Here is a 16,638-nt window from a genome sequence, read left to right on the forward strand (position 1 = left end):
AAGAAGAAGAAGAAAAAAAAGCCCTTTTGAAACTTGGCAGCTGTTGTTTGGCTTTTGAGGGATCGTTCCGTTTTCAACATCCTATTTTATTATGCCACCAGTCTGCTTCTTAATTAGCTTTTAAAAGTGCTCAGTAATCCTTGTCTTAGACTCCCTCTAGCGAAGAAACGGTATTCAACTGTACGTGCTGATCACATGAAAAGTCGTTGTGTGTTACAACAGATGTTGCGCCACTTGTCCATGGTACTAAATGGACTGGCAAGGTCTGCACAGCCTGTAGAATAGATGTGGGCTCAGGAACTTCGCTCATTGCTACTGAAGTATCTAGCGTCTTTCTGCAACTGTGGAAACTTCCATACATGCAAGTTTGCATTGGACTCTACTCCACAGCTGAATAACTCCTCCTCTTCTCCTACGTGGGCTCTGAATTCATGCAGCGGGGCAGCTTGGTATGATGCACAGTGGAGGTGGTGGGCTACCTGCACCTCCATCCTACTTTCTCCACTGTCACTGGTGATAGGGAGCACAAAAACTGAAGTCCTTGTCTCAATGTAGTATTGACAGCAATGACAAGCCAGTGAGAGGGGGCGTGAAATGAGATATTAGAGGGGAAACTCTGTATATTGTATGCACCATCACCTCCTATAACACAGAAATGACTCTATGGGCAGTTTCTTAGAAGACACCAGCTGTGAGCTATTATATGTTAAGGGAATGCAGGTTGGAGTAAATACAAATTGCTTGCAAGAGACTGAACAGCAGTCACTGTGCAGTCATTCAGACTTACAGCTTCTTGAATTGATGGAAAAGGTGCAAAGCATGGAGAGGTCAGCTTTGTAGTGCTGCTTATCCCTGCATCTGTCACTGAAAAATATACTAGGTTTAGAAACTTGTGTATCTCTGAAAAAAATTACTTTTCCTCATTGGTATTGTACTTTACTACACAAGCAAGTATGCAGGCTGTTATTTAGCATACTATTGGATAGTATAATTATAAAAAGTGTTACTATTGCATACGAAGTGATTCTGGCAAGTATAGCTTTTAAGGCATTAGAAAACATCAGGGTAACTGTAGATGGTTTTGATATTTGCTATCTGTGGATGTGCAAATAGTAGGACTCAAGCTAGCTCCCTATTTCCTATTATGTAAAAAAAAAAAAGTTCATTTTGAGAAATGTAACTAAACTACCGTGAGTGTCACTGTTTTCAGATGGGACTCTCATTTCACTGCCTTGGTACAACTACCTCTTAGTTTCAGTAAGTAACAGATACCTGAGGATGTAAACAAGGAAGTACTTCTGGGGCCAACCTTTCTGACAGCTCCTGGCATCTGCTACCTACTTTTGCATAAATTACAAAATGACAATCCATAGCTCAGAGCTTCATTTCTTTGCAAAATGCCGCCATACATCAAATTCTTCTTAATCAAGACACATTTACATAATGGAAAAGTCTAATGTAGCTGGATATGGCATCATGCCCTGTGGATCTCCCCTAGGGACACACGTTGCCACAGCCATTCTGACATCCTGAAATGGCCGACACCTGGCTTTGAAGGCAAAATCTGGAAGCAAAAGGAAAGCAACCTATAGCAAAATCTGTTACTAAACCTGCAGGTGCTTCACCCTCTCTGGGATTTCTGTTTTGAATTTGAACAAATCAGGGAAGTGTGTGGTGTTGTCAAGAGTTTGCAATGCTGTTGCAGTAGCATTTTAATTAGTTGGGTTTGTATTTTTATGAATATAGAAAATTGAGCATTCAAGTACCTAATTAGTGAACAGCTATTGCAGTGAGGCAGCTGGTGCCAGAGAAGCACACAAGGTACTTGTATCTTTTTATAAATTCCTTTTCACATCGTTCCAGAAAGCAAAAAGTAGGGGGCAAACAGGAAGGGCCTCTAAGAAGAAATACAAAGTTGTGCATATAGACAAGATCTAAACCCACCTCTTTCCCACCCGCTTAAAATAAAACACTAGACGTCTGTCACTGCGCTGAGTTTCAGTTTAATCCAGTTAAAAACTAATCTATACAAAGTACGGAGCGGGGCTTTTTTTTTTTTTTCCCCTACATATATTGCACTGGAGGATATGAATTTGTACAACATTGACCAAATCTTACCCCTTCATCCTCCTACCGAAATCCCAGCCAAGTACAAAAACAAATCTCTGCATCTTTGTCTTGGAACTGGTGTCTGTATGAAGTTACATTCAGCTTTCTTGTAATCACCTCCTAAATGAAAAGCAGAGTACAGGTGAAAGCACTGGTGCCCATGATATTCCAGTCCCTTATTTATCTGTGACTATAGCTTTCTACTTCTGCACTTAGCTGTAAGCTTACTTTAATATTTTTTTTTCAACTTTAAAAAGCTCCTGAGAAATCAGTACCATGGCAGAAACATGCTTTTAGTGGCTAATACTTTTAGTCTCTTTTATGGAAGAGAGAACCCAATTAAAAGAAGACATCAGCACTGAAAACAACGAACACATTAAAAAGCAACAAATTTGCTAAACGCTTCATGTGTAAGCATGACTTCAGCACATCATTGCATAACCTCTAAGGCAGATGTTCGTCACAGTCAGATAACTCTTATTTAAACCACACTTCAGAATTGATCTACAAAAATAGTTTGACTTTATTACACTCAGACGGAGACCTCTTTTTAGCCTGGGCCTGAAGAACGATACCCTTCTTCTACAGAGGACAACAAGATGGACAGTATTGGGTGAACATTGCGTGTTGACAGACCAGACCTAACATACCATCTTTTGAAAGAACATCCACCTAGTCCTTGCTATCTTTGTGGACATGTGATACAGGTACCCATGCATATGAGATTTTTGAATTGGGTGGATGAGCATGAAGTTGTAATTTGGGCTCTCATCTCAAAAACACTTAGGCAACAAACTTAAGATGTGTTCAGTAGGAGTTCAGTAACTTAAGCGTTATTGAGGACTGAGGTTCTGACTTTGACATAATTTAGGGCAAATAACTGTCAGTTTGACTATACCTTGATTATTGTTAGAGATAAACCCGATCACCAATTCTAAGGTTTAAAAAACTGCCTGTTTCCAATTCTAAAAAATGAACAGAAAGTCTGTAGTATATTGCTAAATTGCAAGCCTACTAATTAAATTAACACTGACGAGAACAACAGTTAGGTATCAGATACCAACTGAAGGAAAGATGTGCACCATTTTACTGAACACACCTCAGTGGTTAGTTGAAATGCAGAAAGAAGAACTTTTGCTAATGCTAACTCACAATGAAACGACAAGTGAAAATTCCGGCTTCCCACAAGCGGCTTTCTCAGAGTCACCATTGACACTCACTACACCGTGGCGTACAGAAGCGGAGTTCAGCACCCAAGTTACAACACCTCTTTACAAAACTCTGGTGTTTCAAAGTAAACGGGATAAGGGGGACAAAATGCCCATCTCCAACAGCAGGGAGAGGCAGGGTCTTACAATCAAAATGTAAGAGGTTGCACTGAAACCGACGCTTGAGCATTACATTACAAAGCATGTAATTACATATAATGATATTTGTTAGGAGGCAGATGTAGTCTGAAGGAATGATTTATATGGTAGAAATGCCTTCACACCAAAGGTTTCAGTCCTTGATTCTCTACAAACCATCTGTGGCTGTATCACTTGTCCTCTGTAAACTTTCATGTGGGATGGGGAGAATGCAAAAAAAAAATTTCCCCTCACCTTTTCCACAATGTTTGAATAATTCCCCCTTTGTTCCCCTCCTTGCTCTGTTACCCATCATCAGGCTACACTCCCAAAGCCAGGGCTGTGCACTGAGCAGCTCTGTTAGCCTGGATGTAGCTGTAACTATGTCTGGGCCTCTTAGCAAACAGATGAAGTTGTTGAAAGGTATTTTAGTCTCCTGACAAAGACATAATCAAACTGATGTTAGAATTGCATGGAAATGACAAGCAGTGGAGACACTTGTTTTGGAAACTAAATTAAAATGTGAAACACTTCTGTAGAGAACAGACAAACAAACAAAAAAAGGTAAAAGAAGTCCAATTGTTTGAGTGGTATAAATGAAGGAAATGTGACATGACAACTAACAAGATGAAACAGATAAGGAAACCTAATCTGTTCCAGCAGTGAGTTCCATTATATTGTGTGGAGAACAAGAATGTGCTCAGGCCTGATGAAAGAAGCCTTAAACATGGAAGGAATATGCCTAGCTTCTATCAATCAAAGTTCTTCAGAGTGAGAAACTTCCCAAATGTCAATACAAAATGTTAGTAATTGCCTCCTGTCTTTTTTGAGTTTGCCTAAAATATTAAAGTCTTATTCTGAAAGGAACATCTTTCTATAACAGAGGCTTGCCTCTGTTTCTTTGCTCAAAACCCAAATGATCTCCTTTAATGACACTGCCAGCAGTTAGCCACAGAACAGAAGGAAATGCAAAGGATGCTTGCCAAGGTGTGTGTGTATCAGTTCAAAGCCAGCATTATACAATCAGAACAATCCATGTTTTAAAAAAAACAAAACAAAACACAAAAACCCAAGCAAACAAAAAAAAACAAACAGGGTTTACACTTTAGGATACTTTCAGTCTGAAATGAATGACAAGCAAGGACAATCACAACTTTTCAACATTATAGTAAAACCCACAGGAAAATCAACTTATTCTTGTAAAATCTTGGCTTACAATATTAGGGACCTATCCTGGTTCAATACCAAAATAATACTATCAAGTAGCACCCCTGCTTTAGGACACTTCATAAACTTACACCAACTGCCGAAAGATTAATAAGAGTTAATAGTGAGACTCTTAACAAGTCAAAGATCCATGTCTGAGAAGAGCTTTCTGAAACACATGGTGCATTTTGAAAAATCTGATATTATCATAGGAGGTAGGATAATCTGTACAGAAAAAGACAATGAGTCTTGTTCTGTTTTGCACAATATTTCCATCAACATAAAAAGCTTACTTAATAACATGCAAAATTTTGAGATCAGCTGGCACCTGATGAAAGAAACAGGGGCAAAAGTACTGTCCCAAGAGCCAGCTAAGTATTCAACTGCTACACGGAATTAATCTCCACAAGGAGGACGGTTCAGATCAATACACCAGAAGTACAATATTCCTTTTGAAGACTTACAGTGAAATTCTTAGGCTTCTGTAAACATGAAAAATATTCACTGTTCCACTTAATTCTTTGCTGTGTTTAGATTTTAGAAAGTGCAAATTTTCTGTGATTAAGGATTAGAAGTCTGATTTTCATTTGGTCTCAAAGAAGAAAGGGTTTGGTAGTGCTGGAAATGATAGGCCTTTATCTATGGTCTTTGTTTCCCCATATTTTGCTTCTCGGCATTTCTGGAAAGAGTTTCTACATAAAACTAGACCTAACTTGACATTCAGGCCAGTTCCCTGCTTCCTCTCTGAGAAGATTTCGATTCATGCCTAAACACAGAATGGCAGACATCTCCTCCCTTTTTGTAAGAGAAGAGCTCAGCAGCTCAGTCCCCTGGCCATAAAAACCTTTAGTATTAAGTTTCCCTCCTCCATTATAGCCTCTAAATGATCCCCTTGTTGTGTTCCTCACTGATGCATTGGAGAGAAAATTAGTTTAATTTATTATTAAAATCTGATTGATACTTAATCTCTAATATTCCCAATGATTTTACAACCTTGGGAAGAAAGTGGAGAGTTCATGTTTCACTCTGATTTCCTGCCCCTCCTCCCCCCCTCCTCCCCCCCAATAATAAAGATGCTATAAAGGTGAGGCACAAGTGGTTAAGGGTGAACTTGATCAGTTCTAGCAGCTGGTTCTTGGACATGTCCTGGTGGTAAAGGCTGATCACCTCCTGCAGGGTGTTTTGGTGCGTCTCCAACTTTGTGCTCCCCAGCTGTAAAACAAGAATAAAACCATTTGTAACTTCTAAATTGGCCCCAAATGTGAAAAGTCTCTAAAGGAAAGTTTCTAGTGTAGGGACAATCAAACAAAACCTTCTATTTCTTGGTTTGTAAGTGGAATCAAGAATTTTGTACGTGAATAACAATGAAATTGGATTGAGATTACCCAATAGACTTCACTATTATAATACTCAGAGTTTCCTCTTAGATTGCTAGTTGTTTCTGTTTTCTGTGAAATGTTTTTACTTCCGTAACACAGTGGTTCTTTGGAGATGGTTCTTTCTGAAATGTATTATGTGTTTACGAAACCTTTAATCCTAATATGGGAAGCTTGGAAAGAAAAAAAAAAAAGAACTACTTGCTCCTGTATTTTACTCCTCACTGCATCGACGATACTTACAACATTCTTGCTTTGCCTACCTTTGAATACTAATTTTCACAGTTTGCTGAAGATTTCAGAACATACAGTTGCATTTTTGTGATTTTTTTTTTTCCCCTTAAATTAGCCTTAGTAGCTCCAGTAGCCTACAGATTAGAACTATCACCTACTTGGATCTCCTTAACTCAGTGAATGAGTAGTGACTAGTTCTGGCTAATATGAATTCTTATGACGCCTTATTAAATGACTTTGCAGAAAGTTTTTACATAAAATATGTGTTAAGAACAGTATCTGCTACAATACTGCCAGTATCAAATGATGTATCATTAGTCCAACTCCCAGGGCATCTGCTATTACACGATGTTTTTACTGAAGGTGAGGGGAAGTGAGGCTCTCAGAACTAAGGATCATAAAATGAAATTACCCACAGGCAGTTTGGAAGCAAATGAAAGACAAAATTAAATTGGTACTGAAATATCATTATTTCTCTTCACAGAACTAAGTGGCTTAGAGATAGAATTTAAGGGTACTCAACAAAGTGAGCTGTAATCACTGAATATAGCATTTAAGGTTTGAAATCCCACTGTTGGCCCTGCAGGAGCAGTTAAGAGCTTCCAGTATTCAAAAGGCTGCCTGGATATAGATAGTCTGAAGCCTTATGTTTCAGATGCATGTCAAGAAGTTCTTGAGCTCTACTGATAATGTTAGCACATGAATGTGGAAGCCAATAAAGCCATGCTAGTTTCAACCTTTCTAGAGGGGGAGAAAAAGCTCAGTTAGGATGTATGGGAGAGCGGACTCCCTTTAAAGCACAAAATAAACAGGACTATGTGTTAGGAATAAGAGGTGCTAATGTATACCTGACCATTTTGTTGCCACCAATGAGCAAATGCAATGATTTATATTATGACACTATTTTCTTCTGAGGGTGTTGAAGCAATTGGTCGTTCATACTGTCTAAAACTAACTTGTCATGTCACATTGTGCCCAACTGCTGGTAAACTGGCCACAGAGGATGACCTTTACATTGGAGATCTTATTTTCAAGTTTGTGTATTTACACAGAAAGATACATACGGGGTTGGAATTTCAGTTCTCCAGCTGGTCCTGCAGGAGGATTTCCTTGCTGTAGTTTCTTTTGTTCCATCTGTTTTACAACCTAGTGAAAAATAAAATACCACAGCTGAAAAACTTAAATCTGTCACCTCTCTCTGATGTGACATAAATAAATACACTCAAAAGAAATTTTGCAGTCATTATGTAAAGTCTTTGTTAATGGGTATACTACTGAGTTGAGATGCTTGCATTGTTTGCTATAATCCTGAATACTAGATTATGTTTTGCTGTGGTACCATTAGTTAAGAATTCAGTTGGGACTCATATGAGAAATCAAGGTAAAGAATGCTCCAGAGCTGGGGATTGTCATGAGCCGTTACACATAGAAGGATACAGGGGGGAAAAAAAAAAAAAATCTTTTCTCCTAAGCTTACCTGCTGAAGCTCTTGTTTCTGAGCCTGAAGCTGGTCATGCTGCCTCTGTAGCTCTTCCTTCTGTTTCTGAAGATCTTCTGCCTTCTTTCTAAGTTCATCTTCCTGCTGAGAAATATGACTTTCAAATTCCTTCAGCTCGTCCTCAGTGAAGAGTTGCTGTTGATCTAGTGTCTGCAAGAAAATACATACAAACATGAATAGCTAGGCAGGACAAATGTGAATACTTAGGCAGGAATGCATATATATTTTTATTATCTTCCCACTGAAATTATTATTAGCTGAATTGTACAGTTCACCAAACAACCCTCAGAATTTTCATCAAAACATCCAGACATGACACTGCAAAGGCTTAGTACACTCACTGTAAGAAACAGTAAAATAGCCGTTTCTCAGCTACTTTCTCAGTAAAATTCTACCACAGATTTAGAGGTAGGAAAAAAAAATTCCTCTTGCTTCCACCTGAGCTCTTATCTTCCCTTGAAAGTGATTCATAAACAAAATGTCCATTTTCTGTTTGAAAAGCATGTGGGAAAAGCTCTTCTAGAATCCACAAGGTGGCGCAAGACCTTTTCCATGTGTGCGTGGACCATAAAGTTTACATCTGCATTACATTAGTCTTCTACGTTTTGTACATTACATTTAGCTAAGGCACTTAACCACACACATACCAAAACAGGACTGAAAAAAAGCAAAGGTCAGAGACATGCCATTCGGTTTCCTGGTTAGAGTGATGGTATGTTGTACTTGGAACACATTCTCATTACCTCCCAGCTATCTGGCTCCAAAAATTCTTTTTTCTCTGTAGCTCGCAGGAACTCTTCCAAAGTCACTAGCCGGTCCTTGTTGATGTCAACCTATTTGAAGCAAAAAATTAAACTCAACCTAAAGGACAGGTTTTGGTGGAGCTAATGTTTAATTTCATTATGTAAATATCTTCAAATATAACCATTTTATTTTTAAACTGTCCCATTTTCACGGGAGTGCCTGCACCATCTTCTGAAAACTTCGCTCACAAGCTCATACAGCTTAACAAAAATGGAAATAAAAAGTAAATCCTCACATTTTACTTCAAAATCCATTGGATTTATAGGAAACATTATTTGTGGTCACAGCCCCAACGCTAATAGTGGCATGCATGATTTTTTTAAGAAAAATGTTTTGTAGCTTTCTGGTAATAATTTTGTAACTGTGAGTCAGAGTAATCTCCACTGTTGCATAGGGAGGTTTTAAAACATAAAAAAAAAACCAACTGAATTGTGTAAGAATCCTTTAAAGGAAGGGAGGAAATGCTTCCCTTTATGACTAATAGAAGACCAGGCTTACTCTGTTCCTCAAGCTTAAGGAATATAGTTAAGTACAGAAAAGATATGAGTGAAAAACACGGTGGTTCAAAACATCCTCTTCCATTTCCTCTGCCTCCTGAGCTGAAAATCTATCATCAGAGCTAGTAAAGGTATTCACTGTCATAAGTGATATCTTGAGTTCTGAGCCCTCTTCTGAAGGGACAAAGGTGAGCTACATGAAGGAAGACATTGCTCTACTCCCTTTTCTCACACCTAAATCTTACCCATTTGCCAAGTGCAAAAGCACATTTAGAGTTTTCCCTGTTTGACACAAAATTCACAGGGAATTTCTATTGAATCTTAGTATCTGCAAAAGATGGAGGCTACAGCACAATTCCTTCCCTGGAACTTCTAAAATAAAAAATAGTCAGCAGGCATTTACATCCGAATACGGGGACAGGGCTTGAGAATTGTAACTTTATGTGAATCCCAGCACAAACAGCATTCAGTGTGACAGGTCGTCCCTTTCTGCTGCACTTGGACAACCCTTCATGTTAGGAGGACTGTATTTCTTGAACATAGAAGGAAATCAGCAGCTCTACTGAACATCAGTCCCCACCTCATTCATTACATGTTCTCTCATTCTCAGCCTTTCTTCTTCCATTTCAACCATGTCATCCTCTTCATTCTTGGGATCATAAACTTTTTCTAGCTGAAATTCAAAATTAGCAAATGTTAGTTTGGAGAAAGGGCTGCTCATTCGAACGACAGAGCATATTTGGAACAGTAGTGTGAGATGTTGCTAAGAACATGAGTTCACCATTTTTCCAATAGAGTGAGAGTGTATGTGTGTAAAATACTCTTTTAGCATAGTATTTAAGCAACAAGTGAGCCTTTCATTCCTAAGAATGAAGTTTTCATGTGGTCTGCTGTAATTCAGTGCTGTGGACATTACAGTAAAATTGACCTCGGCATGCACAGTCTGATCCTACATTTGATTCAAAGCAGGCAGAGTTTCCATGTGGTTTCTGGAACAGAAAAGAGTAGCTTTTTTACCAGAGCACGCAGCTGACCCTGTAAGCATTCAGGATATCACAAGACAAATTGAGTGCTTGATTTAATGGTCCGCTTCTCTTCTTGCACAATGTCTTTCTAGTGAGTTTATGCTTATTTGCTTCTACTTAGCTTTCTTAGTCATTTGGCTTCGCTTGCTTAGCCATAGGTAATTTTACGGCCCCAGACTATTTGTTTTTAAACTACAAAACTGCAAAATGGTGGGACATATCTGTCAAAAAAGAGTGCCATATATCTTCATTGTATTAGAGGGGATTATCACAAAGTATTGTTAGAACTGTGTATTTGCAAATTTAATTTCTTCAAAAATTTACAGTAGTTTGAATTTATAAGCTTCTATATACACTATATAGCACATTTCCTCCCTGACTCATGAAATCTAGAAAAAAATGTAAGACATTTTTTGACATATTGACAGCCATAGTACTGGATCTTTGAATGGGAAGCTTAGGGTTTTTTCTGCTATATCAAAACAGAAGATACTGAAAAATGAAGACCAAGGCCCTTCATTTACTCACTGATTCTATAATTCCTATCACTGCAGAATTTCAGTACATTGCTATCATTACCCTTCTGGGAGGCAAAGAACCACTAAACATTTGTGTTTTCACAGACAAAGAACCAAGGCTTAAAGAAACTAAGAGCCTGTCTACTTTATCAGATGTACATATGCTCTAAACTAGCTAGATAGAAAATACGTGAAATTTCTGTTGCTGCTTTCATAACGTGCTGTCTTTCAGCCAATTCGCACGAGCGTGACCCATTTTCTCTCAACAAGTCTTATGACTTTAGATTAGCACTTGAATGAGCACAGAACCTCCACCAAGCTGCATCTAGCCAGAGCAGGAGTGCAGCTCTCTGCATTGCAATTTATACAGGTATACCTATCCTGCAGATTAATTATAAAATCTCAGACAAGCCTGTGGCAGAGAAATACATGAGCACTAGACCTCTGGTGTCTGAGTCCTATGCTTCAACTACTTTATTTTCCCTCCTGATATGTTTTTATACTTTTGTAGAAACATTAAGGATGCACAAAACTTGGCATGAATAGTCTAATTTGTAGCCCAAAGCCCCCAAATATACTTGGAAAAAATACAGACATCCCTGTAACCATTTACTGAAACAAGTTAAACTTTTGAACTTTTTTTTTTACCTCTTTAGTAAATAGGGCTTCTAATTCTTGCTCATCCAGGAAACCATCATTATTGACATCTACATAAAGACATGTTGAAAATACAAGTTGAGTATGTACAGAAAGTAATACATGTAAACAGTTCTCCATGAGTTAAGTAAGTATCAGCATACACATCTCACATGGATTAAAAACCTCATTTAACAAGGTGCTGGTTACATAGGTCGTTTTTTCTGTTTAGGTTTTTATCAGGCATTGGCTGAACTGTATTGCCATTCTTGGTTGGTTAGTTGGGCAAGTCTGGAGCAATCTCCCTACTTCTTAGATTAGCAGACTGAAATAGGTCACAACAGGATTGCATAGAGTGCAATTGCCAAAAAATACTGCTGAGAACAAGTTGTCCCAATTTAACAACTAAATTTGTAAATAGATTCAGGAGCAACAAAAATCTGTAGAAAAACTTTGCAAATTAGTGTTATTATGCAATACTTTTGTTTAATTGCTTCAAAGTTTTTTTATATACTAAGCTTTAAGGCAAAAGGTTGTTTCAGCTATTTCTGTTTTGGTAAGACTTGTGCAAAAAAGCTACCAAAATTTTTCAGAAAATTATCTTTCAAGATCTCTTTCTAGAAAGAAGAAATAAGGTTTAATAGCTATAATACATATTTATATATTTTATAAACCAAGATAAAAGTTCAGAATCAAGCTAGTACACTGTTCTTCACTTAAATTATCATCTTTGGGATTAGTCAAATGCTGTGTGCCATTCAACCTTTTACAGCCCAGTGCCAGGCAGGATCTGCTTAAGGGTACTTTATTATGAAGCATTTAACAATGTCAGGATATAAGGTTACACATTTATATAATCACATTTAAAGCAAAATGCCCATTGAGATGCATCATCATCTCCACTACTATTTTATTGTTTCTAGCTACACGCTGCTCAGAAATATAGAGGCAGGATTGGGGGTAATTTTGTTTTTGTTTTATTAAGGGAATGTTGCAACATCAGAAGTGGCTTGGCATTTCTATGACCACTCCAAAGATAAGGGGAGTCTGGCACTTATCTGCAGAGATGATGAGAAAGCAGGCTTTCCCACACACATCTCTGAGGATTTATTCCTAGTATGTAGTGTGTAAGCAAAGTTATAGTTATGGACAGCCCTTTACCTCTTTATGGACCCCCTTTACCCCTCAGTACCCATACTGCCCTGAGCAATCAATCACTACTGGTTATTGACTGTATGATTTTATGAGTAATTAAATAAAACTGTGTTTTCAACTTCTAAACCCCATTTAAAACTTTGCAGTAAACTTACAAGCAAGAAGATAAATATTTTCTCCTCTATACTCTTGAGACTCATCCAAATTGCTTGAGGTATAAGACTTCATCCTAACATAAGACAAACTTGCCCTCAGCAGAAGATAACAGAAGGTCACTTCACTTGTTCATTAAATTAAACTAAACCTCTTACCGTGTAATTTGAAAAATGTTTTGGGGTCAAATTCATTAGGATCTAGGCCATCTGCTTCTTCCCACACCTCTTTCAGTTGATCTTTGCTTCCCTATAGATTGGTTACAAAGAAAAACTATTAAAAAAATGATTAAGTGTAATTTTGCTGCATTAGCTTTGCATTACGATTTCTCTGAAAGGCTTTATTTTCTGTTTGGTCATGTTGCAAATGGAATCAATTGCATTATCTTTAATTTCCTTTTGGTCAGGTCTAATACTTTCATTAGACAGGAAGACCCAGGGAAAGAGGGAATGTCAAGAAAATGCATATTCTGTGGAAAGGAACACCTGTAATAATCAGCCATGGCCACGCAGACTCATCTAGAAACAATAGCTGAAGGGAGTTAAATTAGTTGGCCTTTTCTAGAGCAAAAGGTACTGTGATGCATTCCTTGCAGGTCAGGCATACCATGAAGGCATCCCTACAGTTTTGAATACCATTCTGGCTTCTTCCTCGTGAGTTTCAGCTTCTTTGTAAATAACAATTCTGCCAGCAACTAGCATACTTGTACAGAAAAAGTAGGGGTATATATAGTGGGTTTTGTAATGCTCTCAACACTGTTCCCACACTCTGCTCCCATGTCAATGAGAAAAGGCAAATACTGAGAACAAACAAGATATACCCTTCTCTTCACTAGCTTTTTCTCTCCGGAAAGGAAAGCTTCCACCCAATCATGTAAGAACAGACTGTGGCCTTACAGGATGGTGAACTTTAGGGTGATCTCCATGTTTTTTCTTCATCTCCTCAAATTTGGATTCTTCTCGCTGCCTCTTTTCTTCATCCAGTGTTTTTAAATACTCTCTCCTCTCGTGTTCTTTCATCATCTCATATTTCTTAAACTCCTCATGGCGGGTCTTATCATAGTTTTCGAGGTCACTTGTAGCCTAAAAATTAGATATATGTAGACATATGATTAGGCCACACAGTTTTGTTAACATATATGACATTAAAAACACTGTATTGTTCAGATCTGTGGGCAAGGCTGGCCATATTGCCATTCTCCTCTTAAACATGAGGTAGACTATTTGGGGGTTTCCTTTCACACGACAGTGATGCAGAAACATCCCTCCTCACTTTGTTATTTTCACAGAAGTTAATTTGCATGGGTTCAACTGCTGGAAAATTTTTGAAACTACATAGTACTGTAAGAAGGCATCAAGGTGTACTTTCTCATCAATTAATAATAAATTAACTCAAGTTAAGCATGTCCCATACTAATTAAGCACAGCTTCAAATAGTGCCATTAACTCCTTGTTTATTTCAGAATAAGAACATTTGTAGTTTACCCTACAGTTTAATGAAAAAAGTGCCTTCATTAAGAATGGGAGTTAGTTTGCAGTAGTTTAATACAGATTAAACCAAAAAACCCCAATTACATGGAGAGAAAGGGTATGAGGGGAGAATTTCTGACAAGTACTTGTATAGAGTTGAGAGATGTATCATTTTCAGACAGTTCAAGGTATTAAAGGACGTTTTGGTAGTGCTTTTCAAAGTAATATGTTCATACCTGATGTAGTCCCTCCATTATTTACATTTTAATTTTCAGTTTCACTATACCTTTTCAAAAACAATTCCAAAGCACAGACCCCCTAAAATGTCCATTACACTCTGTCAGTATCTCAGCTGACAAATGGGAAGACAAGGAAAATAATATAGTAAGAGAAAGAACTGCCCTGCTGAGGATATGCTGCTCCTAGCCAACCAGAATTTTCCCAGAAGTGATGCTCAGAAATGGCAAGAAACTTTATAATATCTATATAAAAAATAATTTTACCGAAAATTGAGATAAAATTTTCCAAGGGTAAAAAGAATCCACAAAAACTACAGGAAGCTTAAAATATACCTTATCTTTCCATTTATTTTGAAAATATTAAAACTGTCAAATTCTCATGTCAGACGTGCAGTACTCTCTAAAGAATATCTGAGACTAAAGTATTTTTTCCCCCTTGGGAAGTGTATTTTTTCCAGCAGTTGAAAAAAGCCATGCCATGCTTAGCTTAACTGCATCCCCTTAATAAACATGCACTGAAAAAGAATGCCACACCTGTGATTGATACTGAATCTGATAAACAGACATTGAATGCCATGCCCAGCATATGCAGTTTCTAATATTGATTATCTTAAATTCTACTCTGCTGTGGTTTTGCAGCTTGATGTATATATAATAGATCCCAAAATTCAAATGGCTAGTTTAGGGATGATTTTTTATGTCATTCTGTGAGACACTTAAATCATTTAGATTTAGAAATCAGAAAATACACTTGGGAAAAATGTACCCTTATCAAAACTGCATTTAATTTAAATCCTCCCCAAAAGGCATATTTTATTCCCAAAGTTGTTTGTACTGGCACATGAATGCAAATCCTGTTAAGAGGCCATCCCAAAATTTATTGGTTCTTCAGCATAATGCACACTGACACCAGTTTTCAAGTGTGCAATTGAGACAAGTGACTTTTCTCTGAAAATGAAAACTGTATGTCATTTATAAAAAAGTGGTATATATAAAAGGATTTGCCTTTACCAGAGAAAAAGCATAATAATGAATACCAAAAAACCCCATAGTAGTTTATATCTAGCACTCACTGCTTTGATCAACATATCTAAGTCTTTAGGTTCAAACGTGTCAGGATTCTGATGGTTCAGGTGCTCAAACTGTTTAAGGAGAGCCTGATGGTCTATGCCAGTGTCTGAAAGAACAAGGTACAAATATAAAACATTAAAACAAGTTTGAAATCAAGCGAGATCAGGATGTTAAAAACTTTCAGATGGGAACTTGTGCCTTCTAAGTACCTGAGGCTCCCTAAGGACTGGATAATTTTTTCACTGTTGGAGGAAACTATAGCAACACTTCTAAAGTTGCTTTTCCTGAAGGAGATTGGCAAACTTGATAGCAATTTGCACTATATTTCTTCTGACGTGTCAGTGTTGCATTGAACACAATAATTTAACATGCACAAATTAAGGCTTGTGTTTTGGCAAGGAAACGTACAATCGATTTGAGCTTCACAAACTAAGAAAAATATTTTATTCCCTTTCATATAAATCGGATAGTTGAAGTTATGTGCAGTATCAGAGCTAACAACTTGCATTTTTTCCTGAACTGGGAGAAGTCTGACTCTTCTATTGCCCTGTTTGCAAATGACTTATATCTGGCTAAAGATGTGTGTACAATATAGTATAAAATTATATCAAATCAGATAAGCAGATATTCAAATTTCATTTGTGCAAAACAAGAAGTGCAAGACAGTGGAGAGTCAGGTCCTGGGTCTAAAAGCTGCAAACATTTCTCTCTTCCTTATGACAGGAACTATACCCAACAATATCAATACACAATGCACTAACAACAAACCACATTTCTACAATAGGCTTTTCTAGCTGTTACCATGGTTTCTGATTGCTAATACTAGATAATAATGCTATCTTAATCAGCATACACTTTGATATGTTATATATAACAATTTTGACAAGCATTTACTAGTTGGCTTAGCAAAGATTATTTTATTTGTTTAAAAAAATGGGAAAATACAATTCTGAACATGTTATTCTTTGGTAAACTATCTGTCTTACACTCAATGATGCGTTTGTATTATCATAAAACAGCAAACACTGGCTGGGGCAGATTTCAACCATCATTCCTCCCTGGTGAGATCATAATTTCTGTTGAAATATATACGCCTTAGCCTGTTTTTGAAACATTTTTTAGAAGTGTAATAATAGGCATTTTAAAAAAGCAAACAAAAAACAAAACAAATCAGAAACAACAAAAAAACCTTGCTGCAAACCCATTTTCCTCCATTCCTTATATTTATGGGAAAAGACTTATTCTATTTGACAGTATTTAATTGCCACATTACTGTATTATCTGAGACCCAACCCCTAACGT

General features: G+C 37.3%; 1 protein-coding gene across 1 annotated transcript in view; it reads right to left on the minus strand.

Annotated features, from left to right (window-relative positions):
• Nucleotides 1-4,506: 4,506 nt before the first annotated feature.
• Nucleotides 4,507-16,638, minus strand: part of NUCB2 (nucleobindin 2) — a 28,932-nt gene continuing 16,800 nt past the window's right edge. Inside the window, exons 5-13 of the mRNA XM_082318795.1 lie at nt 15,339-15,442; nt 13,454-13,639; nt 12,716-12,806; nt 11,262-11,320; nt 9,651-9,743; nt 8,513-8,602; nt 7,749-7,919; nt 7,336-7,417; nt 4,507-5,873 (exon numbers count right to left, since the gene is read on the minus strand). Of these exons, the coding sequence (XP_082174921.1) occupies nt 5,761-5,873; nt 7,336-7,417; nt 7,749-7,919; nt 8,513-8,602; nt 9,651-9,743; nt 11,262-11,320; nt 12,716-12,806; nt 13,454-13,639; nt 15,339-15,442 (989 nt within the window). The 3' untranslated portion in view covers nt 4,507-5,760. The remainder of the gene's footprint in view (nt 5,874-7,335; nt 7,418-7,748; nt 7,920-8,512; nt 8,603-9,650; nt 9,744-11,261; nt 11,321-12,715; nt 12,807-13,453; nt 13,640-15,338; nt 15,443-16,638) is intronic.

Source organism: Platalea leucorodia (assembly GCF_965183815.1).
Source record: "Platalea leucorodia genome assembly, chromosome: 7".
Classification (NCBI taxonomy): Eukaryota; Metazoa; Chordata; class Aves; order Pelecaniformes; family Threskiornithidae; genus Platalea; species Platalea leucorodia.